Source organism: Anarrhichthys ocellatus, unplaced genomic scaffold, assembly GCF_004355925.1.
Source record: "Anarrhichthys ocellatus isolate YVR2014 unplaced genomic scaffold, GSC_Weel_1.0 scaffold4, whole genome shotgun sequence".
In the NCBI taxonomy this organism is placed as follows: Eukaryota; Metazoa; Chordata; class Actinopteri; order Perciformes; family Anarhichadidae; genus Anarrhichthys; species Anarrhichthys ocellatus.
The window spans coordinates 1,555,502-1,583,161 of NW_022280034.1; the positions used below are offsets into that span (position 1 = coordinate 1,555,502).

Below are 27,660 nucleotides of genomic sequence, written 5' to 3' on the forward strand. Positions count from 1 at the left end.
ATAATAATTTCTGCACACAAGTTATTATCCTTTGCAACAAGATAATATATTTTTCAGGACTATAGGGGCTCTCCTAGATCTAATCAGCATCATAACTGAAAACACCTGAGAGTGTATGCGGGGCCTTTAATATATAATATGTTTTCATATGTAAAATCAAAGCAGCTGTTCAATAGATATAGTGACACAGTGGTGTGATTAGTATCAGCAAAGTATAATAATATGACACACCAACTATAACAGTGTACACCAGCACTTTTCCCCCAACCTAACATATAGAAGTGTATTCACAAATGATCAAATTACAAATCTATGGCCTCATGACGAGAAATCACTGAAATTAAAGTAACACTAACGCTCACAAAGAGGAACAACAGGCCTACAGTTATATTAGAAGATACATTATTCATAAACAATATAGCTTAAAATCTGTAGTAATATTTGTGAATGTTGAATACAATTTGAAGAAATATAAAACATTACCTAGTGACTTGCCACCACTGGCAAAAAACAGATATTCAATCCACCACTAGCCCAACACTGCATCACTCATTTCATATTTCCACCCATCCTCTGTCCCTCTTGTCTCCTGTCTCCTGTCTTCTCGGCTCCAGCTTCAACTCCACTCTTGTAAAGGACACATCTCCTCTTTTATGTCTCCTGTCCTACTTTGGGGTGAAAGATTGAGGAACCAGGACCTCACTAATCTCATCCCACCACCACAACCACCATCAACAGCAGGAGCTGCACAGCCTGTTTAGCATCTGATGCAATTAAAAAATCAAATGAAACATATTGAACCAACTCATTTGCAGCAGTCTGCGTCATCTGCTTGTTGTTTACAGCGTGTTGAGAAATAGAGAGGTTTATTTTGCTGGTAAAGTCCCAAAGACAAAGCAGTAAAAATATGAGATATTGTAGTTACATTGAGTGAAAAACACACCGGTCTGGACTGAGTAGCTAGCATGCAATGCAGTGTAAACAGCACTCATGTAATGGTGCATTAAAAGCAGCCATTTTATTAATAATGTGGAGGTTGTGAAGTCGTATTCTAATGAAAAAACTATATTTTTGGAACTTTCGTCCCACATTTCCGCTGTACGGGCATTTGCTATGACGGACAGCCGTGGGGAGCCAATAGGAAGCCTCGATTAGAAGTGTCGACCAATGGGAGCTTAGAGGAGGGCGGTTGTTATCAAGTCGTAAACGGTTAGTAACACAAGCAGGTAAGTAAGATTTTGTCTTATTTTCATCTACAATTAACCAACGCTTGTCGGAGAAACGACTCGTTGCGGTTAAAAACTATCGGCTGTTCGATTTGAGCGGGTTAGGGGTTTTTTTGGGACACTTTTTCTGCCCAAAAAAAGAAAAGAAACGGCAGTCATTGAGAAGTCAGTATGAAACAGGCTAAAGCTAGCGTTAGCTTAGTCCGCTAGCTAAGTTGGCTTGTTATTTAGCCGTTAGCTCGCGACGTCAAACGTTAGCATTGGGCTAACGTTAGCTTCTCATCTGGAAAGTACTGTTTAAGTGTACCACGTTAAATCACTGGCAAAGCATTCCGGTCCATAAAGAAACACACCTCGTCGTAACTTTACTTGTGTATTCAAGAGCTCAGTGTTGACGTTATTCAACATGTAAAACACTTTTTCATTATGAATTTGCAATGATAACGTTAACATTAGCACACTAGTTAGCGTTAGCTTGCTAGCTGGACGTAAAAAAAAAAAGCCCCGAGAGTCAAGTTAGTAACTCTGATTATATTATAATAATCTTTATTTATTATACAATAATTATAATTGTTTTTATTTATAATACAATAACTATAGTAATGTGTAATATTATGTATTTACAATACGATAATTATTATAATATTCTTTATTTATTATACAATAATTATAATAATATATCATATTATTTATTTACAATACAATCATTGTAGTAATATATAATCTTTATTTACAATACAATCATTATAATAATATATACTATTCTTTATTTACAAAACAATCACTATAATAATATATAATATTTATTTCCTGATATATTATTTATTTTATTATTATATCCATATACATATTATTTACAAGGAATTTGACATGGTGGATAGTGCATAACATTAAACAATCAACACACTGCAAAAAATAATAAACATTAAAATGTACAATAAAACATAAAAGATGCACAAACAAAGAGATAACAGTACTTTAAACTAGTATAATGTGAGTGTAATGTAAAAGTGTCATCTGAAGAGTTTGAATGAACTAATATTTGTTTGTGTACACTTTTTGTTATTTTTAGGTGTCATGTTGTCTTCATGTGTGGTAACTGGAATTATGGCCCCTTGGATTATTGAATGGAGGATTTCAACAATGAAGATAAAGGTAATTCTAAACAGTAGTCTGAGGGGTGAGATTGTGGACATCAATTTTAAATAATTTTCCGAACAGGCAGATGTCGATTGTAGTACTCTCTCTCTCATTCACACATTACTTCTTTATCATGCATGTCTACTCTGGTAGTCTGATAGACCTGTAAGAAGTAAGTGGCATGCATTCATTTGGATTACTCAACAGTCACAAACAATGACTCAACACAACATTGAAAACGTCTTTCCTGAGAATCTTCTAGTGCACAGGAAGTAATAGATATCTGTTTATTTAAAAGTCATATAATATAAACAGTCACAAAATGAAAAAGAAGTCGAGAAACAAAACATTTCAATGATCTTCAGCAGTATTTTAAAAATAACTTCTCTAAAAGGATTGCTTGAATTAAAAAACACAGGTACTAATACTTATACCTTCCTACACAAGTACTTATTATCCCTTTACAATATGTATACAAAATGGGAGAGATCTATAAATTACTACGTGTAATATAACATCCCCACCACTGCCACGCCATAATACCACTAGTATCATGAATACAAAACAACACCCAGCCCTATTTTAATGTTTGCATGTTTTATATCACTCTGAGGCTGCAGATTGTGGTGTTGTTGTTGTGCATTATTCAATATAATATATTGTTATGTCATCTTAATCCGCTTAAACACAACCAACAACCTCTCACACAGACAAAATCTCAAAGGCCAATGTATAAACTTCAATAATAATGGTATCTTTACTATTTATTTCCGACCCCTGTAGTTTTTAGTGAACAGTGTTTTATACAAATGTAGTCCCCCCCACCCACCCTGCTGTTACAGGCCTTATGGTGCTGTATTATATTCGGGCTATGGCTGCAGAAGAGCTCCCTCTAGTGGCCACTGGAGACAGTGTTGCTGTGGTGGTGGGCGGTCTAGTTCCTGTTAAAAGTGACAGAGCCGGACTGTCTCGACTCGGTTTTGTTTTTCTCAAAGGGAGCATAACGATAATATTATTATAATCATAATATAGTTATTTAGAAGAGAAAACCAGTAAATTGTCATGTGGATATATATAAAGAAATGTGGTTAAAGTGAAAGCATAATACGATATTTACTGGTGGAGGAGTCATATATATATATATATATATATATATACGTCCAGTATATATATACGTCCAGTTCAAGCACCTTTTAACACTAATTAGTGCTTGAATATCACTGCGCCATGTTTTGTATCAAAGACACAAAACACCCTCCTGTGATATATATATATCTTCTTTCTTTTTTGAGCTTTTTATGTCGTTTCTTATCTGCCCTTTACTCTAGTGGCGAGTAGGAGAAATGTCTCCCGCCTACCAGCAAGCACGCAACACACACACAATACACACAGCCCTCCTGTTTGTCAGACTCACAAATCCGAGGGAGAGGAGCTAGCCGCCATTTTCTAAGCGTCTCTCCCTAAAAAACGAGAGAAAAAGGGCTCGCGACAAAAAAACCTACCATCTGGATTTTACCCTATTCGCTTTACGGAGAATCGCGTTTTTTTCCCGGTAAAGGATTACCGAGAAATCGGCCACGTTTGAAGTAAATCGCGCGGTAGAAAACGAGTGTTTTTGCGGCCTTGTCGTTTTATATATTCTTGCTGCTTGCTCGTTAGCTTGAAGCTAGCTGGTCGAGCTAAAGGTGTAGATCGTTGAATCCGGAACGAGACTTCCGAGCGACTCGCGTCAAACTGGGCCTTTTTTTTTTGGACATCTGGCCTCCTTTTTTTTTTTTTTTTTTTTTTTTTTTTTTTTTTTTTAAGTTAGTGGGGGGGATATTAATTAATGGCAGAGTGATCGATAGCGATCCTCAATCGGGTCTTTTTTTCCTCCATTAAAACTGCAGAGGGATTGTTACCGAAATTCCCTCGGATAGTGTGCAACCTCGTCACGTGGTAGGTTCCTCCTTTTTCTTTGTTAGCGAGCTATAGCTACAGAGAGACGGGGTCTACTCCCTACACTTTACACATTTATGTGCATTTAACCCACTATTTTAACCCACTATTTGATTAGCTAACGTATCAAAGCACGGTCGTGTGCAACAACAGGCCTGTCTGTCTTTATTCCCGTAGTCTAATCACAATGCACACCATGTCTCACGCTCTGCAATAATCAAAGATAAGTTATGAGGTGTTTTCTCTGGTTATTATGGACGGTACAGTACCCGGATGTAAACCCTTTGTATACGTTTAATACATATCTCTTTGGTCGTTTTTTGGGGGGCTTAAACTGTCACTGATGTTGAGCGTATGCTACGTAGTCGGTGACAAACAACTCTATTTTTTGCGTAACGTTTAACGTAAAAAAGCATATAGACCCTTAATGTGATGAGTGTTGGAAACGTTTCACTGCAGTTGGTTTTATGGGTTATCCGCACGCGCTAGCTTCACGAGCAGGTTGTGTTTCTTGCATCAGCAGCTTTTTACCTCCTCGAGCTAACTAACGTTAGCCAGCAGCGACGCGCATTAATCTGCACGCAGTGTGTAAAGTGACACGGTTTAGAGAAGATATCTATCTTTTCGGTTATTGGGGAGGTTTGTTTAATGTGGGGGATCGATGGTGGTTGCTGATTATTATTTTTATTATTACTGTACTCGATACAAAACACACACGCTGACTGGTCCGATCTGTGGTTTTCAGCGGAAGCTAGTGAGAATTCAAGATTACGAAATATCACACCTCGTATGCATATAAAACAGGGACGCCAGCCAGCATGACCTTTTTATTTAATTTAAATGTACCAATGTGTTTTTGTAAACACCAGGAAGACATTTTGGTGGTTACGTTATGGTTGGCTAACGTTTTTTTTTTTTGTCGCATCTCTATCTCCAGACAGAGACTCTGTGGTGCTACAATGCATGTTGATTTATAGCGATGCTATTTACTAACATTACTCCTTTTACTGTCCTCTCTTTATGGCGTGAATGAGTTCTGCGTGTTTACAGTGGAATGGGCGGGTTTTTTAGACAGATGAATTGCATAATGATCTGCTTCTGAAATACCAACATGGCGTAGTGACTAGAAACTGCGGTGAAATACTGAGCCCTCATTCATCTGAGCCTGCAGACGAGAGGAGGGGATGCAGCTCGCTTTTATCTCCTTTTATTTGAAGGGAGGCTCCTATTAAATACATATAATATGGACATATAGGCAGTCTGTGTGAAGGACATGTGAACCACTGAATAAATAGTCATTTTACATATTTAATTAAAGATTAATTTCCAGGCACTCTTATTTTTTTGGGGGGGGGGTGTGTGAAATTGGGTGGTTCAGCTTCAAATTGACCAAGAGTCCGCATGACATCATGTGCTATGTGGACTAATGCTTTGGGCCTAAATCCACCTACTTTACACAGTGTCCTGGCTCCTGTGTGGACTTAACACATGTAGGGCAGTGGGTTTTTTTTTGGCGATTTGCATTGGCTTTCCCTGTTTCTTCAATCCACCAGAACTCAATTTCTTTAAAGAGGAGCCGTCTAAGTAAGTGACAATGAAGGCTTGTTTCACACGAGTATGGGTGTAGTGGGAATTATCTGTTGGAGCTCAGATGTCTGGTGTTATTCCATCAGTATCAGGAGCGTTTCACTCACCAAGGTCAGTGCATACCAGTCATTCTTTGGGACTCTATTGAAGTCTTTTGGATTAGGGCCTCTGTAGATAAATGCAATATCTTCATACAACATTTTTGGGAGTTTTGTGAGAAAGACAAGAGTGAATGTGATCATCTGAGATGTTGCCTCTCTTCATTTTTAAGCAACACTTCCAACCAGTAGGTCAACAAAATGTCAACGGACACCAGGTCATTTGACTAGGCCTTTAACTTTATTAGTTGTTTGCATTTGCTGTAGCTTTGTACGACCCGTAGTGGTACTACTGCGTTTTCATTGATCATATCTGAAAACGCATATTTTAGAAATGCCACATGCCTTTTCTTTTAGATGCTTGTTAGTACATTTCCACTCCCCCTTAAAGCTTACAGAACCTGTAGTGCAAGTATTTCAGTTGTGTTTTATGTTATAGAGACGGTTGTCATGTTGTATTTCTATGAGGAAATTATCTTTCTTTATTGATATACCATTTGTGTTTAATGATTTTGAGTCCACTTTACTCTAAAGCTCTCTCCCTGCAGCCTTTCCTTTAACCTATGTTTAGTCAACAGTCATTACTTGATTTGCCTTCTGAATAAATCTGAGTGCACTAATACAAATTCAGCTCTTGTCGAGCTTCATTATTAAATCAATTTAAACATGTTCTAGGTAGTGTCTTTTGTGTCTGTTTACACTCCATCACCGTTCAAGGCTTTGAATGTTACCTGGGAAAACATCTCCACACCACCTAGGATCAGGATTTGATATAGTTTAATGTTTTATTCCTTGTCTCCCCTCTCTGTTTGTCCTCGTCCCATCCAGGCTGTCCTCAGGTGGGGCAGTAAGCGGGTGGTGTGCAGCAGGCCGCGGTGCCCGTCCCTCTGCACTGCATGGCTGCGATGGCGCCCGCTCTCACCGACGCCCCAGCCGAAGCTCACCACATCCGCTTCAAACTGGCCGCCCCGTCCTCGAGTCTCTCACCGGCCAGTGCAGAGAACAACGGTAACGCCAGCAACATCCTCATCCACAGCGGCGGCCCCGCCAAGTGCAAGGCCGCGTCCGACGAGTGCCCTCTTGACTTTTGCGTCGGAGACCAGGAACAACAACAGCAGCAGCAGCAGCAACAGCCTCAAGCCGACTCTGTGGCTCAGGCAAAGCTCCAGCCGCTGGTGGCTTCTTACCGCTGCTCTGATGTGACACCTGTCCCGTCAACTAAGGAGTCAATCAAGCTGCAAGGTGTCCTCATCAAACAGTCCGTGTTGAAGAACCACAGAATACTGCCCGGCTCCGTGCTCAACGGCGGAGGAGACTTCCTGTTGAGGAAGAGGCAGGCGATCGAACTCTCCGGCAGTCAGCTCAAAAGCCTCATGAGCGGCAGCACTAACGGAGGTGACCAGCCCATGGCGCCGGTCAACGGCCTGGCCAAGAAGCTGGCCACCATGTCCGGCTCCGGCTGCGTGGTGGCGATAAACGGTGACAAGCAGTCCGCCCCCGCCACAGACTCTCAGTCCCAGAAGCTGCCCTTGGATTCTGAGACCTTATCGGGGAACATCCCGGTGAAAGGAACCCTTAAACAGAAGCATTCCTCTGGGGTTTCTCAAAATACAGACGGTAAAAACCTTGAACTACCAGTGCTCCAGGCTAATGCACTTTACCCCCTTACCCACGACAACCCTAACCCCGCTGAACAGGTGAACTTGGAGGAGGCTGATTCTCACACGTCTACCAGTCAGCCACAGGGTTCTGATCGGGAGCGACCCGGTAGCAGTCAGCAGGGCTCCCCGTCTTGCACACTTCAGCCTCCTCTCCCTTGCACCTCTTCCTCGGAGAGCCTTGACGCTCACGTAAAAGAGCGCACCCTTCTCAACAGCAGCCGCCAATCCGAGATCGAAAGCCGGCTGCGGCGCCTGCGCAAACGTCTCCAGGTCGTGCAGGCCAAGCAGGTGGAGCGGCACATCCAGCAGCAGCTGGGCGGTTTCTTGGATTCGGCTCTCAACCGGCTTCTGGTCAGCAACCGCAAGTCGGAGACGGCGACCCCTCCTACGGCGACGTGGAGGACCGGACGTCACTCTTCTTCTTCAAACAGCAGGGACGGCCTCGGTCGCTTCCTGAAAAGCGGCTCCATGCCGTTGGAGCTGGAGAGGCTGTATTTGAGCGGCTCGGCCAACCTCCACTCTGCAGAAAGCGCCTTTGACTCGGACGTAACGGAGAGTAGCTCTGGAGGAGACTCTGACCTGGAGGAGGAGGAGCTGACCAGGGTGGACATTGAGCAGCGACATGTCAAAATGTAAGTACAGCGAGCTTATTTAGAGCTCGAAACAAAGCAGTGAAAAAAGGTTTCATAGGAAAACTCTACAATAAGATTAATTCATAGTCGACTATATGCTTCTGTGTCACTTCACACATGTAACTCGCATTACTCTCATATTTCCATTAGTGCTTTTCAACTGCCCTGTGAAAGTCCCTGTATTTCTGGGCCCTGCAATATGCTACTCAGGCTTAGCAGGTGCTAATGACAATTATAACTGCTTCAGTAGTTGGTTGGGTCAAACTCCAGGGAGGGGTAGAGATACCATGTGTGGGTGGTATCATCCACAGGCCGGATTGGACTGTAAAAAAGCTCTAGAGCCGAGGCTAAAACTGAACGCTCTGTTTAACTGCAGAGCCAACAAGCAACAACCCACAGAGCCGACGAATGTTTTGATTTAAACCGAAACCAACGAGGAAACGTAGCGTAAAAACGTAGGGGTGTTTTTATGGTTTTTCTGTTGTTTTTTTTTACTTGCGGCCTATTGTGATGTCAGGCTTGCTTCAGCAGGAGCATGCACATTTATTCCATGAGGAGTTGATATAGGCGTAGTCATTTGTGTGTCATTGGTGTTTGGAGTGGGGGGGGTGTGGGTCAGCGGGCGGGCGTTAATGGACTTACTGACCTCTGACCTAGGATTGGGTAGATTATTAACAACCATAGCCAAGAACACAGATTTGTATTATCCTTTCCTGCATTCACTTTAGACCTTTGACCGAAATATCTTCATAACGGTGTGCGTGTGTGTGTGCGCGCGCGTGTCTGACATGCATGATCCGAAAGTAGAAAAATCGCTTGTGATATATTCATACTGTCTCATTTTAGGTCAACGGGGGTCTTGGAGCAGTTTGTGACAGTGAGCTACATTTATGTGGCCTGAGATTGTAGGAGGAGTCAGAGTCATATTTATACTATATTTATATTTGTTTTGAATTGAGTCATAACTAAACTACGTTTATTTATTATTTCTAACTAAGTGATCATTGATATCACATGACGTGTGCATCCCAATATTAATTGTTACGATAACATTTAATATTGTTTAGCTATTTGTTCATAATGAAAGTGAACGCTGTACTTATCTAGAGGGGGTTTTACAAATGGAGACCCGTAGAAGTTGGAGGTGCTTTCCACATTTAGTGAATCTCTTTTAGTCTTATTATGAATGAGATCATCGACGACCTGATGATCCAACCTGGAACAGGAGACATTTTAAATACTATGTTCTCATTGAATTAGGAGCATATTCTTGTAGATGAAATCTATTTGGCTAGGAACAAGAGTATTTACATAAATACACCTCATAAATACAAATACCTCACGGTTAAAGGCTGCATCATTCATGGGCCATAAAGGTGTTCATGAATGGGGGATTATTTATGGTTGTGTGTAAGATTTAACTCGTTGTCATGCTTCAGCACAGATGATTGTGTCGTACATTATCAAGCAGTGTTTTATTTTACTCGTGCTCCTGCTCTGATGAAAAGCAGCCAGCTGTGGTTGTTTGCTTTTAATCGGTGCATTTAGAATGACCTAGATGTAGTTCCATACACGAGAAAGCATCTGAAATACACATTTACCAGCAGGAATATGACTCCTCATTGCTGCATTTCTCTCTAATCTTGACCAAGCTCCCACTCTAATGGCCTTAAATAAACAGGAAAAACTACTGGTTACAAGCTGCAGTTTATCTTCTGGTTCAGTGACTCATCTTGTTCCTGCTATACCATGAAAGCCGACCATTGTGATGGTTTTTATTGTGAAGCAGGTACAGCTTCTTGCAACATTAGTCACTGGGTTAGCAAATGCTAAGTCCTCAGTGCGTAAAAATAAATAGGTCTCTGTACATCTGTGGATGTGATTACTAGGGTAGGACAATCCTTTTGATGGTTGTAGCTTTAAAAATATTAGAACCGTTTAAGCTTCCTGCAATTTATACAAGAGAGAACATTTTATTTAAAATGGTTAAACAATAAGTCCATGGGTCTCAATCCAAGTCATATCCATAGCTAGAGCTGTACTAAATAGTTTCCTATTGCTTCATCATAATGTTGACATTCAAATTATTATATTTGCGTGCAGTCGTCCACTATCTCTTCCCCTCTCTCTGCCACTCGCTCTCTGTCTAAAAGTCTGAATTTCTTTAAAAGAATACATGTTTTTACAGTAGGAAATATGCTGCTTTATTCCACATTTGTTGGTGTTTAGATGCACGCACCTGTATTAAATGGGGCGGTCTAACAGCACCATAAATAACATTTATACAACCACAATAACACAATCATATTTTCAAAGCTTCATTCAAAAATTGTAGATCTTCAAATGTAAAAAACAGAATCTTTAGGTAGGCCTGCTCTCAGATATTGAAGTGTGCATATTAACTTTATATTTCCTTATGTCAGCCTGGATGTCTCAACATCCTGTAGCATGACGTTAGCTTTGGTTTGCTCCGCTCGTATTTAGCTTAGCTTAGCACGTAAACAAGACGCACGTCACGTGTGTTACATCTGTTGCGTTCAGGGGCAGCAGTACGGAACTTTTTTTCCTAGTTTGTGTAGCCGAGGATTAGCGTGAGGGTTGGGCCTACACTTTATATAGATAATAGAATATTAACATGGAAGCTCTGTACGCCAAAGACAACAACAACACTGCTTCACTTCTTTCATTCCACCTTTTAAAATCATGTCCCCGGACACATACTCTGAAACACTGCGTACTAGAGAGAACTTTAAGTCATCCAGAGCCTTCACTAAGAGGTAACTTAACAAAAGAGCCAACACTAGTTGTGTAAACATAGCGGACAGAGCAGATAGAAATGTCACTTTCTACATGTTAACATCATACTAAAGCCACAGTTTTACATGTTACAATATACTATATAGGTGGAATAGTTTGTGCAGACAGGAAACCTCAAAACACGACAGTTAAATTGCTTTTGTACACCTTAATATGAGGCTGGATTTGTTTTGTTAAATAATTACAATAGTTTCTTCCGACCAGGTGTACTACAGTATTGCATGGTTAAATGTAATAGAGATGAAGTTACTGTAATACATTAGCCTCTGGTTGTGTATTTAGGTTCAATGCTTTTGGTTATAACACCACCATATGAGTAAGCTTTGAATTATTTTAATAATTAATCAGTAATTATAATCTTTAGATTCTGACCCACATAGGAGATGTTTTAAAGCGACCCAATGTCATCTTTCACTCATAAAGATAGCCACACCTGAGCACACTTGACAACACGTTCAGCCATGTTTTGTAATGTCACAAGAGTTATGTTTATTATAAAATTTTAGCATAATAAACCAGGCTTATGGAGCTATCTTAATTGGCACAGTTCTTGATTTAGCCGTGTTTTGAAAGGTCTTTCTATCGCTGTCACAGAAGCATCCATTACTTACGGGGTTTAGCCAACATTTGCAAAGTGGAAGCACACGTAAACCTTCTGTAATGCCTTTCTAAGCAGCCGTCTGATGCACATTGTATAATTATCCACCGCTCAACAAGTAAGAAAACAGGTTCTCAGGTCGTAAACCAGCAGAGGAGCAACTTTCCCTCATTGTAAACGTGTTGGTCTACCAGGAAGTTGAGTGTGTGAGAGAGTGTGTGTAACCATAATGCCACATTTTCAAAACTGACAATTTTGTCTTCAGTTACCAATTAATGTCTTACAGACACTACACCAGTCAACACTACAGACAATGTAACGTCTTATTCAGGCAGCAGAGCCTCAATTATTCAACGTATGGAAAACAACCTATTTGGGTTGCTTGTTTTGGATGCAACGCTTGTTGCTTACAACTAATCCCGTCATCCACACTGTAGACGTGGTTTCCCGTATCTCAGAGAGAGGATTTAGGTGGCCGGGCAACATCTGTTGTCGTGCTTTAATGCTGCACGGCCTTTCTGCTCTAGTGTCTGTCTGTGAATGTGACACAACGGCCTCCAGCAGGGGAGTTAGTGCTGCTAGTTTCAGATACAAAGTCTACAAAAAATAACAGTTAATGCATTCATTGAGTTCCCTTGAAAAGTCTGTCCATGTAGACATTGTTACATGGAGCTCAGGTTGAGAAATGAGTGGAAACAGTTGTTTCTGAAGCAACAATAATGCTCATCAGGAAATCTTCAGAGCTTACATGAAGGCTCATGGACAGAATCAGGAAAATTATCGGCAATTATGTCATCTGCACCACGGTTTGCAGGCTTTTTATTGTCTGTCTGATGATTAAAAACTACGGCTCAGAGGATCAGAGTCCATGTTTGTGTGTCCATACAAATTCCTGTCGGCCGGCTCAGCATTACTCTGCAGTCTGAGGAGTGTGTATTTATGAATGTATGTGTTTCTGTCCCGTTTGACACATCTGGATGTGTTTTAGTTCCTCAACACGAACCCACAGGCGTTACATAACACACCCCCCCCCTCTTTTATGTAATGACTGCTGCAGCTCTCCGGCTGAATTTGCCCTCTCTTGTTTTGTCCTTCCTCTCGCTCAACTATTCCAGCTCCTGAGCAGTTTCTAAGTTTAACCAGCTGTCCTGTGAAAACATAACGTATTTTTCAGTTTCTCCCGAAGTGTCTGGATGATTATCGGCTCTTTGAAAATCCTTGACTCTGGAGAACAAAGCATTTAAAATGACAACTACCGCTCTGATTCCCCCTCGTTCTTTATTACGACGCATGAATTAGGAGTGAATGGTTTGTGAAGCAGACGTTTGCAAAGTGGTTTTGTTTATTTTTTGGTTTCTTATGGAGCGGTAGAATGTGAGCCGTTGTTTTGCTTCCTCAGCCTATTCCTTCTGGAGGATTTTTGTCCACGGAGCTCGGGTTTCAGAATGTGAACATTGGGTGTGATAGTCATTCTTTGCCTCCATAATGTTCAGAAAATAACACCATGAGTCAGTTAGGTCTCAGTTAGTCCTGTCTGTTAATATCGAGTATGTTGTTGATCCTAATACAAAAGTTCCCTCTTAATCCATGTAGCTACACAGTGCACCATAGCTCAAATTAAGCTAATTCAGTTTAGTCTGGCACCCACTAACTGCCTTTATAAAATACATCACAGCTTGGCTTTAATGTCCTTGTGTAAACAACTGTTTTGTAAGGTCCGTAAATATAGTTTTCAAGGTTTATGACTCGTTGAACTATTGTTGCAGGACATACATGGACTTTAAAATCCAGTTTTTTAATTAACATCTGCACTTAAGAGTTGTGACACACCAAACCTTGATGAAACAAGGAAAGTGGGACAAAAGCAAGCAGCACTTTAAACTAGAACTTGTACATCAACGTGTCCGAGGAGACGGCTGAACACAGGTCCAGCGGTGGACATAAGTCACTGCATACTTTGGGCTGTTTAGAGGCAGTTTAATGACTTTCAGGCATCATAAAAACGTGAAAAACTCTCGAGATCCAGTGTTTGTTTTGTCCCCTCTGGGCTTCTGTAGAAACATGGCGGTGCAACACATCTTGAAATAGAGTGCTTATTCTAATAACTTCAAACAGAAAAATCTAAAACTGTATTATATTTGGAGAGCTTTTGAATAGTGTTGCATGCCTGAGGAGGCTTCCCATTTGATAACTGTGGAAGTAGTATATCCCGATAAACATGCAAAATGTCTTTTGTAGTTGAGTTGTGGAATAAGGTATAATATGTCTGTCAGAGTCCTGAGTACTTATACCTCCTATAGGTACTCGGAGTATGTCGGAGCCCTTGTTTCTGAGTACTTATACCTCCTATAGGTACTCGGAGTATGTCGGAGCCCTTGTTTCTGAGTACTTATACCTCCTATAGGTACTCGGGAGTATGTCAGAGCCCTTGTTTCTGAGTACTTCCTATATACAGTGGACTTACACGTTACATCGAGTGTACAGCATAACGTTAATCGAAATACTCCAGTATTCCCAAACACACACAGTGAAGTAGAGAAGGCAGAAAGATGCTGAAATTGTTGACAAAAATGCACTTGATTTGGCGTTTAAATGGTGATAGAAATGTGATTTTTGTGGCTTCACAACATGAAAAGAGCTGAAGGAACATCCTGCGTGTCTTCTCTGTTCATGGTACATTTCCAGTGGGAAGGTAGACGGTCAGCTGGCTCAGAGGCCTGATGGGTTGGGGGGGGGGGGGGTTTGGGTCACGTGGTGTATGTATATACTATATATGTATATACTATGGTACGGGGGTATTTCTCAATGCCACTAACTGACTCCTCCTTAAGGCCACTGCACTTGTAAAGGCCTCTTGTGTGTGTTTATGTTTCACTAAACTGTACTTTTAGCTCTTCCTGCTTCCCTTTTGTCACTGTGAGTTTGAGTTTTCCACCCTTCAGTTATTCATTTGAATACACCTGGTACGTGTAGTCTACATCAGTCCATAGATAGATGGCCCCAGGCCTGGAGGATCCACGGCACTATACATTCTCCTTAAAACCTTAATTTCCCCTTTCTCTTTATCCGGTCTTACCGGTGGTGGAAGAAGTACCCAGATCCTTTTCAATGTAGAGTATTTCCACACTAGTATTGCTGTTTTACTTTTTTGAAGGCGCAATGAGTAGGATTTTCCTTAAAAAAAACAAAAAAAAACAATGTATACACTCGTAAAAATATTCCTTTTGTCTGTGAAAAGCACAAATTTGAATGTGTTTACAAACCGCAACTGACAAATTCTACTTTGTGCCTTTTTTAGAATAAAAGTTAAAAAGGATTTGCCTCAAAATATACTGTTGGTACCAAAAAGTATTAAATTTGAAGAATAGCCCAGTTAGGAATAATGTATATTATTGGATTATAATTATTAATGCACTCATGTACCTCCCTTACTGATAAATGTGGGGCCAGTCTTTACTTTTTTAAATATATATTGCTTGTGAATTTCCCCGTGCGGGTCAATATAATCAGTATAGTTCTTTATAGATTATATTTTGACTCCATTCACTAACTAGTAACTTAAATTGTCAAATAAATGCACAATATCTGCTTCTGAATTTTAGCAGAGTAGAAGTATAAAGTAAAATGGAAGTACCTCAAAATAGTACTTTAGTAAATGTGTCTTGTTGTCTCTTTGCTGTGACTTTTGTTGACGGCCTTACTCGAGGTTTGTAAGCTGGCCAATGCATGCTGGGACATCTTCCCTGTCAGAGAGAGTTTGAATCTCCTTGAGATCATTTTTCCACTTCACCCTGAAGGGCGTGAACACCTGGCCTATATATCCTCTCGCTCTCTTTTTGGTGGATCAGCTGTCCACCCACCACCGGGTGAATCATGGCACACAGACTCGGGGCTCAGCACCAAATTTGTGCAGTAAAATTGTGCGACACCAGTGTTGTTTCTCTGTTGAGTCTCTATGGAGGTTGATTACCAGTGCATTGATCTGATGCACCAGCAGTCATGGGCGTGTTCAGGAGCGTTGCAGTGTTTTAAAAACATCCACCACCCAGTGTGTACGAGCAGCACATGTTTGTTAATCGGTGCTCTGAGCAGGTAACACTGCAGCTGTCTTTGCAGCCGTGTCCTTGATGCTGTATTGCAGTGAACGAAGCCCTAGGTTGCCGAGTAAAAGGAAAGGAGTCGAGACGTCTTGGTCTCCTTTTTACGCTCGGCTCCACAATAAGACAGGATGTCTTCTCCACTTCCTCCATCCTGCTGGTGGAGCTCTGAAAATTGAAAACAGAGACGGGGTGTGTGTGGAGAGGAGGCCGTGCAGTGAAAGGTCTATCTTAGTCTGCCATCTGAGTCATTTTTCTCCTTCATTGTTCAGCCTGTATTTTGATGAAACAGCGCCCTCTGTGCTCGCTGCTGCACGGTGCAAAGAGCAGACATTTTCCTCTCATGTCTGCCTTTTGAAAAGGCCCATTCTGTGTGTCATACTGGTAAAATGGAGTACTCTGCTCTCAGCTGGCACTCACTGTTTGCCACGGAGTAAATCATTGCGATGAAAATCCTGAATATTTCTCTCCGCTGCTTGTGATGCAATCGCTCGTCATGTTGTTGTTCTGATGACGACTTTCCATCGCTGGGAGCTTTGATTCACTGACCTCTGCAGTCTGATGGGGGAAATGCTCAGAGACTCTCCAGATAATGGGCTCTAAATGATCAGTTAAAGTGTTCCATTCATTTTTTATTTTATTATGTTTGATGGGATGCTTCATGACGGAACAGACCTGCCTGTACGCAACCTACAAATACAATAAATTCACTTTAACTGACTGAAATTGTGGCCGCAACTAACGTTTATTATTTACTGTTTTATTAACGGTCCAAAAGACCCAAAAGAATCACTTTACATTGATGTATAACAGAGAAAAGCAGAACGTCCTCACATTTGTGAGGCTAAAAAACGGCATATTTGGGAACAATTTAATTAAATTAGTTGCTTTTCTGACAAATGATTAATCTACTAATCGTTGCAACTGTATTTAAATATACAAATCATTACATTTGTGTTTGTTATGGTGGAGTTTGTTGGATTTTATGGCGTTTTTCCTGCAAACGTTAATGAATGTCATCCGTTTACCTTTTTTTAATTTTTTTAAACGTGAGCGCTCACACCTCTTTTTTCCGACCCTCAGATGGAAGCGAGCAGAGAGCCGCTACACTGTGGAGAGAGCCGCCATCATCAGCCACTGGAACTGGCTCCAGGCTCACATCTCAGACCTGGAGTACCGCATCAGACAACAGACAGACATCTACAGACAGATCAGAGCCAGCAAGGTCAGTCGCTCACTCATCTTAGATATGTGTCTGTGTCTCTCTCTCTGTCTGTGTCTCTCTCTCTGTCTGTGTCTCTCTCTCTGTCTATCTGTCTCTCTCTCTCTCTATCTGTCTCTCTCTCTATCTGTCTCTCTCTCTCTCTGTCTCTCTCTCTCTGTCTGTCTCTGTCTCTCTGTCTGTCTGTCTCTCTCTCTGTGTCCCTCTCTGTCTGTCTGTGTCTGTCTCTGTCTGTCTGTCTCTCTCTCTCTCTGTCTCTCTCTCTCTGTCTGTCTCTGTCTGTCTGTCTCTCTCTCTGTGTCCCTCTCTGTCTGTCTGTCCCTCTCTCTCTGTCTGTGTCTCTCTCACTCTCACAAACTATATGTGCAGAAACCCACTGATCTTGTATTAATCTCTGTGGTGGTCTTGTGTCTTCAGGGCTCGGTGGAGCTGGGAGGAGTCTCAGGTGGGACAGAAGTGAAGGCGGAGCCTGTAAATACTCCGGTAAGTGAAGGAGTTTAACGGAGGGCTGTGCTCCTGTCCTGGTCATGTTCTGTCTCTTGGGGCTCAACCAAATTAATTTGTGACAGCTTATCAATTTAAGATGCATTCACAGTATCAAGTATTCAGCGTTTCGTGGTCAGTGAGGCAGACACTTCTGAATGTCCTTGTCTTTTTATCGTGGTAATGATTTTATGAACTGCAAGGCCATTAGGAGGAAAGAAGCTCTCGTTTTAAAGAACTAGTACTTAATGTTAATGTGTAATAAATAACATTAAGAGCAAGAATGAGCCTCAAATAACTAAGTTCTTCACCAAAACACAAAGCTTCAATCATTCTCATAAAAACACGGAGAAATCCGTTTTCAATATGTAAATGTTCTCCGTACCAGCGTTCATTCAGCTGTCAGTAGTCTGGATGTCACATGTTCTGTGCAGGTAGACGTTTAATCATAGATCTCTAATAGTCAATGAAACATTCAGCATGCTCCTGTCAATCAAAGCGTCTGGTGGAAATTAAATGTGAAACGTTCACAGGAAATTGTGTTGTTTTTTTTTATCTGTCCCTCAGGTCCAAAATGAATCGGATGCTCGTTTTTTTAATGTGTTTGAACAACATTCATATTCAGATAATTGCCAAATAACGTATTACAGGATGAGCCTGTTTTCTCTTTGTGTTTGAAAGTTTTATTCAACTGTTTGTTAATCTAGTCTGAGTGCAGGTGTGGCCTCTTAATGCTGGTGGACAACTGTGGTTTGCTGAGGCATATTACTGATATAAAACATAAAATGATCTGCTTTAACAGCAAATAAGAGGCTGTGAAGTGTCTGAGGTTTGACCATGAAGTATTGTTCACCTGAGAGTGAAAGCTTGTGAAGAAGGAGCTCCCAGCCATGCGTCTAATAAGGTTTTCAGCCCTTCTTTAATAATTCACGGCCACAGAAGCGGGAGGATTCAGTCTTTTTTAGCGTAGCTTCCGTTTTAATATCCCGGGTGTCTCTGAAGCTGTGCCAGTTGACACGAGGTGGAGTCTCACTGGCTTTGTCTTATCTGTCGATGCAGGATGTCGGTTCAGAGCGGCTGGAGCACACAGGCCCCGCCCACACAGGCTCCGCCCACATCCCCAGCACAGAGCCCGGTCCGTGGAAAGGTCAAAACACACAGCCCGTTAACGGCGTCCTCAGCAGGTACAGCTGACAACAAGAAGAGAATCTGCTTTCTTAGTGTTTCCAGTCACAAATGCAACATGTTTACTCGCTCTACCTTCTGTTTTTGTCATATATGATGTTAAGCTGGATGTCTTTGAAATATACCGCTATTTTCTGATATTTCACAGACAAAACTGATTTACCACGGAAATGATTGGCAGACTAATCGATGAAAATAATCACAAATTGCAGGCTTGGTACTGAGATTAAGAGGACTTCACCCTTAAATATCTGGATATTAATTAACTTCACTGGCTTGTAAGATAACCATCGGTGTCTAATTGATCTTCACTTCTGTTGACGCTGTTCAGAGAGACTACACATCTAGATTTATACTGATTAACTTGGTTGTCACTTGAGACAAAATGTGTTTCTCTGTCACCTTGAAGGCCAAACACCTGAGAGCTCATTCAGCTTTGTTTTTTTCCTCCAGGACGGCAGAGAGCGCCGACACAAAGCACCAGCAGCCGTCGGCCTACGACAGCTCGTGTGTCGCCGCTCGCACGCGTCCGCTAGTCGGCTGTCGACGACGGCGCCTCATTCAGCCCAACGCTGTGCCCAACGTCAACGGGAAGGTGAGCAACGCTGTGCACATAATCAGCTTTAAAATCACGCAACGCTGTCACCTGTTAAAGAACGTGAGAGGACGAGTTTGAGACTGAAATCTATGCGGAAGATGTCAAGATGTTGTTCTCACTGATTTAGATTCTTGTAACTTAATGAGCTGAGTAAACAGCAGACGGCTGACTTATTCATGAAGAACTGGGGCAAACAACAAAGAAGGGAAATAACCCTTGTGACGACTCACAAGTTCTGGCTGCAGAAAATAGAAACATGGGGCGATTGTTCGAGCTTCTCCCCCACACACACACACACACACACACACACACTGTGGCTCAGAGGTCTGTGGGAGAGTCAGTTTGAAACGTAATTCAATGAGATTTCAATATCCACTCGTATTTCATCTGTTACGCGGTTCATTTATAGTTTCAGGAAGAGGAAGCCTGTACTGTCGGTACCAAGTACAAGTCTTTAACACGGGCCTGAGGCGAATTAACTGAGAGAGAGAGAGAGAGAGAGAGAGAGAGCGAGAGCGTGCTCTGTATACTCAACCGAAGATCAAAAAACCAACAGCATACACGGGAAGTCACTCGAGGAAGGAAAAAATGAGTCTTTATTAGAGTGTAAATCATTGAAGGAGCTGACGCGGTTCAACCGTTATACGGCTTCATCGGGCTTTTAACAAACCTTTGGCCACACCTTTTATAGTGTAAACAGCCAACGAGATGCAGTCACATGACCACTAATGAAAACACTAAATACAAAGAGATGAGATAGCACAGGATAGTTTTTATATATCATAAATAGAAGACATGTACCTGTTGGTTTATTAACACAAAGACAAAACATTACAGAAAACATGTGACGTCTTCCTGAAGTTATATTTAATTAGCTAATTTAATAGTTCGTACTAAACAACAGAGAGGCAGTAGGGAAACGTTCACAGCTAACACGTGCGAGTTAAGAGTTCATTTCAAAAGATAAGTGAGTTTTATTGTGTTTATGTCGAGTTTAAAGTGTTTTCTGATGATCACATTTGGGTTTCTATCAATGGAGCCTTGTGGCTTTGAGGAGAGCATAATCATTGTATGTTAATTAATTAGATAACTACTTGCCCACGTCCTTTTATAGATTTCATTTAATAGGACTACATGTTCTGTTTGGGACAATAGAGCAAATGCTTAAAGCTCTGCAAGAAGAACTGATATCAGAACCAGTAGCTTCAAAGAGGGGAATGTTTTCTTTAATGACTCACTTAGAAAATGAAGCGTGATCTTTTATAGGTTTGTTATTGTAGAAGCTGAACTATGAACGTGGTTCTGTGTCGTCCTCCACAGACGCAGAGGAGCAGCTGTGTCCAGTGTAACTGCAGAGTGAACCCCAGCTGTGTGATGTGCGGTGGCTGGCCCACCCCCAGAGAGGACCCTCAGTACGAGCAGCCCACCCTGGAGCGGCTGTCCAGACTGGATCTCGGCGTCCACCCCATTCTCTCCTTCCCCGACGGTCAGTTTACGCAGTCGTTTCCTACTTCACATCCTCAGGGGAAGAAGAACAAGGAGCGGCCGTCGAGAGGAAGTCCGTAGAAAAAATTCTCTAAATCGACTGAAAAACATCTGGTGTCGTATTCCCCCCGAGCACGTGTTCCAGGCTCCTCTTAACCGTCATATTCAAGAGGCTTCTTTGTAATTATCAAGGAATGTGTCGTGTTTTGTCCCAAATGCATTATGCCGATACACATTTGAGATAAACACGACTTGGCACGCGATCACGTCGTAGATTGCCTTTGGTTAAATATCAATTTTGCATGCCATTTTGAATTGCTTATGTTGAGCTACAGATGGCACGCTTGGCCGCGTACGCTGCTGAAATCTTAAAGTGTTTCCGAGACGGTAATTCTCTTTGTTTACTTCCTCCTCAGACGTTTGTATAGGCCTTCGTCTGCAGCAGGTGATGAAGAGCCAGTGGCAGGCCAAGTCTCTGGAGAGGAGCAAACCACTGAAGAAGCTCTCCCTCAAACACAAGCTGTCCTCGTCCAAAGAGAAGCACAAGTTCACCAACTCACTCATGGCAGTCAGTGAGTACAGATGCTGCTGAGCCTCAGGGAGAGAGTTTAAACAGACACGCTACACAGTGACGCTGACGAGTCTGACGTTACATTACATGAATATATATAAGACTTTAATGTGGAAACTCTTCCATATCTAAAATAATCACATGAATAAACAGACAAAATAAGCCAATCAAATCTCAGAATTCGGCTCGTTGTGATGAAATGTTTTTGTTGCTGCTGTTCACAGTAACAGAGTCTATTGAAGGTTGTTGTTATTGCACAATGTCATCTCTCCCAGTGCCGGTTTTATTTCACAATGCAGAAGGGCAGAGTTATGTGCTTTAGCTGCTCAGCTGCAGCAGCAGTAACCCGAGTTCTTATAAAGTCTACTGTAGCTTTCATTGTTTTTTTATTGTAGTTCCACACATTTCACACCCAGTGACGTGACTCCCCTCAGTCTGGGGGCTTCAAGACGTCCAATGAATGTCCCTTTTTTAAGTATTTTAATTCACTTTGCTCTGAGAAACTTGCATCAACTCCTCCGTCTAATGATGATGTGTGACTGGTTGCTGGCGTTGCAGGACTGGGCCACTATAAGAACCGTGCTGAGAAGCCGAGGACAGTGGACAGCAGTGTGGGCGGCGGCGGCGGCAGCGCTCTGAACGCAGCCAGGCTGGAGGGCCAAGCCGTGTGCAAGACGGAGCGGCTGCAGGGCCTCTCCACTCCTTTAGGGCCCTACGACAAGAACTACAGCCGCAAGAGATTAAGAGAGCACTCGCTGGACAGGGCCGACAGTGAGTCTCCTTATGAATGAGGCCCAGGTCAAAGAACCGGGTCGCATACTGTTTAAGATCTCATGAAAACGGGGTTTGTCATGGCTCACAGAGACCGATCGGTCCTCTTAAAACACATCTGTCTGTCTCCCGTCCTCCAGCCTCCCCTAAACTTTTCATGGACTCGAGCAGCCCCTGTCCAACGCTGGCCAACATGCACCCGTCCCTCCACAGCCCCCTCACCCGCCAGCTTTCCACGTCTTCAGAGAACTCCACGCCGCTGGGCCAGAGCATCCAGAGCACACCTGTAAGGAAACGCCGGACCACCACACTCTCTCTTTTTGTTTGCTTGTCTTTCCGCTACATGACGGTGAACCGGGACTTCATTTGGTGTCGGTTGTTCAAACTAAACCTCAAGGTTGTCGGTCTCAATATGACTAAACTCTGGTGTTTTGACAAGTCAAACTATTATTGTGTAAAAAGAAACAATCGGCACCTTTTTATGTGGATGTCCAATTAGTGTTGATGGTAATGTGTTTGCATGTTGCATTGAGTTAGTCAGTGCCTACATGTACCAGGATGCACTGCGAGCAGGTTTCTCCGCTTCTTTTCACCGCATACAGCCGACGCAGTAAAACCACCGTACAATGTTCCTCCGCTCTCGTATTCTGGGATGCAAACTTGCAGGAAGTTCTGTTTTTAAGCTGCATCTCAGATGAAATAGTTTGTAGTTCCTCCAACTACGTCACTGGATGGAAGAACAACAGGTTTTGCAGCTGTGAACTCAGCTGTCGGAGTCAATTTAGCACAGAAGAGGAACTCGATGACATCAACCATCAACACTGATTGAACATCCACATGAAAGGAGCCAAATTTAAGACACTAAAACATGAGATAAAATGAAATATTTTACTTTTCTATCGTAAGAGTTAAGTGTGGGGCGGCTGCTGAAATCAAACTTACTAAGAACTACTGTTAAAATGTAGAAAACATGTTTTGTAAACGCATAAAGCCGAATGACATAAAGACACTGGGGACGTGCTAGCAGGTGCGCGGGAAAGACGAACGAAACTGAAACTTTCTTTGTGATTTGTTTTGTTTTTTTGTGGTTACTGAAGCAGAAAAAGGTGTCGGGGGAAACAAAAGCCTGCAGTCAGCGAGTAGTTCAACAGGCGGCGAGTAGTCCCAACAGGCGGCGAGTAGTCCCAACAGGGGGCGAGTAGTCCCAACAGGGGGCGAGTAGTCCCAACAGGGGGCGAGTAGTCCCAACAGGGGGCGAGTAGTCCCAACAGGCGGCGAGTAGTCCCAACAGGCGGCGAGTAGTCCCAACAGGCGGCGAGTAGTCCCAACAGGCGGCATTATCTGAGAGAAATCCGCCTCTCTAAACACACAGCAGCATAAAAAACCTGTCTGACACGATGTCTGGTGTGATCAGAGGATCTGGAACACAAATGTGTTCTGAAACTAACTGTGGAGTCATCGTTAGAAGATGTATTTAAACAAAACTTCCCATTGAGGCAAATGGTTTTTACGTTTTAAACATCATAATACACGTGTCCTGAAGTGAATTATCCAGATTAAGTGAAACTTAGATTTCATGATAACATATCTGTCTCAATACAGCTACATGGATCATGAAACCCTGAATCCTTATTTGTGCTTCCCCCCCCCGAGCAGCAGCCTATCAAGAGGAGGCGAGGTGAGAGCTCCTTCGACATCAACAACATCGTGATCCCCATGTCTGTGGCGGCCACCACCCGAGTGGAGAAGCTGCAGTACAAAGAGATCCTCACACCCAGGTAACTACACCTGCGTGATGTCACACACAGACCCTGTTCTGGTTGGTTCACAGTCCTCCATCATCTCACGTTTATTCTTCTGTTTGCAAAGGTGGAGATCCGTTGACATCTTCTCTCAGCCCATCACGGAGGAGGACGACGAGCGGGAGGTAAGAGTGGACTTCTTTAGGATCCACACGTCTGTGCTCTCCCACATTACTCACTTTAAAATATATAAACCTTTAATACACTCTATAATACACAAATTATGAACTTGTACTGTGCGGCAGTGAGTGAACAGTGACACCTGGTGGTCAGATCTCCGACACTTTCAAGGTTAAATCTTTATAGAGGAAGCAGTTCATAGATCAGAAAGAATCATGATTCTTTAATTACAAAGGTTGTTGGACTGATTATTTTTTATTTAATAGCTAAAACACGTTTCTCCTTACAAGGTAACTTTGGTATTTGTCCACCTGGACCCCATGTTATTCTGTGTTTGTGTGTCTCAGTGACCGATGGGGAGAACAGTTGTTCTAAATTGGTTCAGTATTGAGTGAGAACGCTGTGATGTCAGCGGTTCAGTGTCTTAAGTCCGGTTTATAGTCATGAACACGTCACTACAAAGTTATGTCATCAGAATGTCGTCTATAAAGTCATAAATAAACAATATAATAGAAAGTCATAGTATAGTATGTACAGTCAGTGCAATATGTCTTAATATAAGTCATAAAAAGTCACGATACAGTATGTGAGAAAAGTGTGTACGACACAAACCCAGAGAGATAATATTGTCAAAGGAGAGTTTAAAGAACATGTAGAGTCACATGTGACGAGGCTGCAGGTCTTTAGACGTCTTAACAACATTTGATCTACGGTCAGACGTATTCTTCTAGTCGGCCACAGACTGTAACGTTAGTCTGTCAGTGATTTAATGTGATGTTTAGAAACTGGTTAACGTTTCTGTTGTTTCATCATAATATGATGCAGCTATGACGTAATGAAGTGTTAACCTCGTCATCATTTCACTGATACTTTATACTTTGACCGGTATTACTATGAAACATCACGTTCTATATTGTATGTAAATATATTAAATGTAACTCTGTGAGCCCTGCAGACGCATTTCTTTACTCCATAAATCAGTTATCAATATTTTAGCCGTTAATTTCCAGTGAGTTGATTATTGTAGTTGTCGTCTGAGGCGGTGCGTTCAGGGACCTGACGGTGCTTTGTGTGTCTGTAGGTGGAGGACCTGACGGACGCGGCCTTCACTCAGCACCACCAGCCCCACGAGGACCAGGAGCGCTCCCGCTGGACCTGGATGGCCCTGGCTCCGGCTAAGAGGAGGGGCAGCAGGTAGCTACTAACACCACCACCATACCACCACAGTGACGCACTAAAAGTCTCCGATTGCGGCCCCTAAGGTTTATCTGTGGACGTTCTCTCGTCTCCTCAGGTCGTACAAGTCCGTGGACGGGCGCACCACGCCGCTGCTTTGCGGCACCAACCCACCCACCCCTCAGCCGGCGTCGCCCGACCCAGGACACTGCCCCATGCTCCACGACTACAGTCACGTGCCGTCGCCCGTGAGCCCGGCCAGCCCCGACACGCCCTGCTCCAGGGACTCCCACCGGCTGCTGTCCAGCGAGGACACGCGCTGCTCCACGCCGGACTTCACCTTCGAAGAGAGGGTACGTAGCTCAACTTCATGCTGTACTCATGTTCACTGAGCAGAGCCTGAAGGCATCACAATGTAACTGAAGTGAACCTCCGTTGGTTAGCCGTTAGCGGTGCTGCTAACGTTACTAGCGCTCCTCTGATTGGTTGTTTACAATGAAACATGATCAGAGACCAGAGACTAGAGGAGCATCACTGATGTCCTGATCTACTGCAGATGTTCCAGCCATGTTCTAACTGTGTGTGTGTGTGTGTGTGTGTGTGTGTGTGTGTGTGTGTGTGTGTGGTGTTTACAGACGGTAGCGCCGTGGGAGCGGCGCTGCTTCCCGCTGCCAGAGGACCCGGCCCCGGAGCCGGAGAGCGACCCCCCCCACATCAGGCCCAGAATTCGCAGCATCTCAGGTTGTCGAGCGACGGCCTTCGGGCGGCTGGACTCGGACGACATGGAGCAGCTGCATTGTGACGACGACAGCGGCCCCAAAAGCAAGGCCTCCACCGCCCACCGATGAATGACTGACAGGCTGAGGTCGCCCCCCACACCCCCCTCCACCCACAGCTCCTCTCTGGCATTAACAAGCAGAACCTCAAAGCGGAATAAAAATGTTAAATGGGTTCCTGTTGTTTGATATTCAAACATCAGTCTAATACTTTTCACAGTTTTTAGTGAACATTATGGAGATAGAAGCCTTTCCCTACACTTGTTTTGTCACAGGAAAAAAAAAGGATAAATGTAAAAAAAAAAAAAAGTATAAAACGACACGTTACAAAAACTGTTTTGTGTAGTAGGCTAAACAATGTACATGGGCGGGGCTTAGTGGTGTTTCATACGTCGCGTGTACACTTGTAGCGCACTATGTAGCGGACTCCTAAAATATGGCCAAAGGGTGTTTTCTATTGACTAGTTTGCTTGTAATTCCCATGTACATTTTTAGTGGAGTGACAAATTACAAAACAAGAAAAAATACCACCCCTGTCTTCTTCCTCCTCTTCCTCCTCCTCATCCAAATAAACAGGTACATTTGAGATGTGGTTCCTTCTTCTCCCTCTAGAGGTCGCCTGAAATCACCAGAGCACTTCTCCAACTGCCAAGTCTAGTTTTGTTTTGCTTTTTCTTTGTTTTCATTCCTCACATGTTTTCTTTGTGTCTTCTTCTTTCTTTTAAATAGTAAAAATCATTCCTTTACGGTCTCTTTTGTTCAGAGAGTGTCCACAGCTCCGTGTCGCCCCGCTGGCTCTTCTCACTCATTTTGGGTTGTTGTTGTTTTTTAAAGAGGGTGGTGGCACAGAGAGGGCTGGGGCGTCTTTTGAGCACTTGCCCTACAGCAAAGCGCTGCTGCATGCTGCAAAAACATGCTAATGTTAGTCTTAACACAACGGCACACACTGAGAACTCCACTGATTGAAACAGAAACGTGGGGGAGGATTGAACCATCTGCTAAGTTTCACTCTCAGCGTACAGTCGCTGCTGTATTAAGTTAAATTATGGTAAAAATAAAACATAACTGAACTACCCCCCCCCCCCCCCTACTTTTCTCTTGCAAACATCTCAAATGTAGCAGCTAGATGCCCCCCCGAGCTCAGGTTTTTCAATTTAAGGGAATATTTTCTGCTGTTTGACCGGTTTCTCTCTGATCACATCCAGACGACTCTGTTGCAAGATGGATTTTTTTTTTTTTCATTGTCATAACCACACTCTCCCTGCCCCTCCCCCCCTCTCACCTTAATTAACTAATTGCTATGCAAAAAAATACTGGTTGTTTTCATTTTACACCTCCGTTTTATGCCACAGCCATTCAATCACTGTTTTTTCTTTTCGTAGTTTAAGCAAGATGTCAATGTACCTGTTCGATTGTTGCAGCAGTTAACCTAATCAAAAAGCAGATTTGTTTTTGTTTTTGTTTTTTGTAAATAGTACCATTAAAACATTTATGTTTAACTTGGCGTTATCGTTCTGGCCTCCAGTCCTTCGGTGTGAAATCACTCTTCATGAAATGTTTACAGACGGAAAAACATCCCAATTTACTGGGATTTCAGTCCCGTGTGTTTATTGCACTACTGCGTGTTTATTGCACTATGTGGTGAAACCAGTAGTGATTCCTGACTTGTGTTGAAAA

General features: G+C 42.7%; 1 protein-coding gene across 3 annotated transcripts; it reads left to right on the forward strand.

Moving 5' to 3' along the window:
• Positions 1-1,176: 1,176 nt before the first annotated feature.
• Positions 1,177-27,487, forward strand: LOC116381034 (KAT8 regulatory NSL complex subunit 1-like). 3 transcript variants are annotated; one of them, XM_031842818.1, is made up of 16 exons: positions 1,177-1,226; positions 2,299-2,381; positions 6,818-8,282; positions 16,878-17,019; positions 17,434-17,499; positions 18,559-18,683; positions 19,138-19,279; positions 20,603-20,768; positions 21,184-21,339; positions 21,888-22,109; positions 22,250-22,395; positions 23,766-23,887; positions 23,979-24,036; positions 25,113-25,225; positions 25,326-25,560; positions 25,843-27,487. In XM_031842818.1, the coding sequence occupies exons 3-16, from the start codon at positions 6,886-6,888 to the stop codon at positions 26,053-26,055; spliced, it is 3,303 nt and encodes a 1,100-aa protein (XP_031698678.1). In that variant the 5' UTR covers positions 1,177-1,226; positions 2,299-2,381; positions 6,818-6,885; the 3' UTR covers positions 26,056-27,487. The 3 variants fall into 3 exon arrangements, with proteins under 3 accessions (XP_031698678.1, XP_031698677.1, XP_031698679.1); XM_031842817.1 differs by lacking the exons at positions 1,177-1,226; positions 2,299-2,381 and adding an exon at positions 3,524-4,304; XM_031842819.1 differs by lacking the exons at positions 1,177-1,226; positions 2,299-2,381 and adding an exon at positions 3,524-4,304 and having other exon boundaries at positions 21,897-22,109.
• Positions 27,488-27,660: the final 173 nt, after the last annotated feature.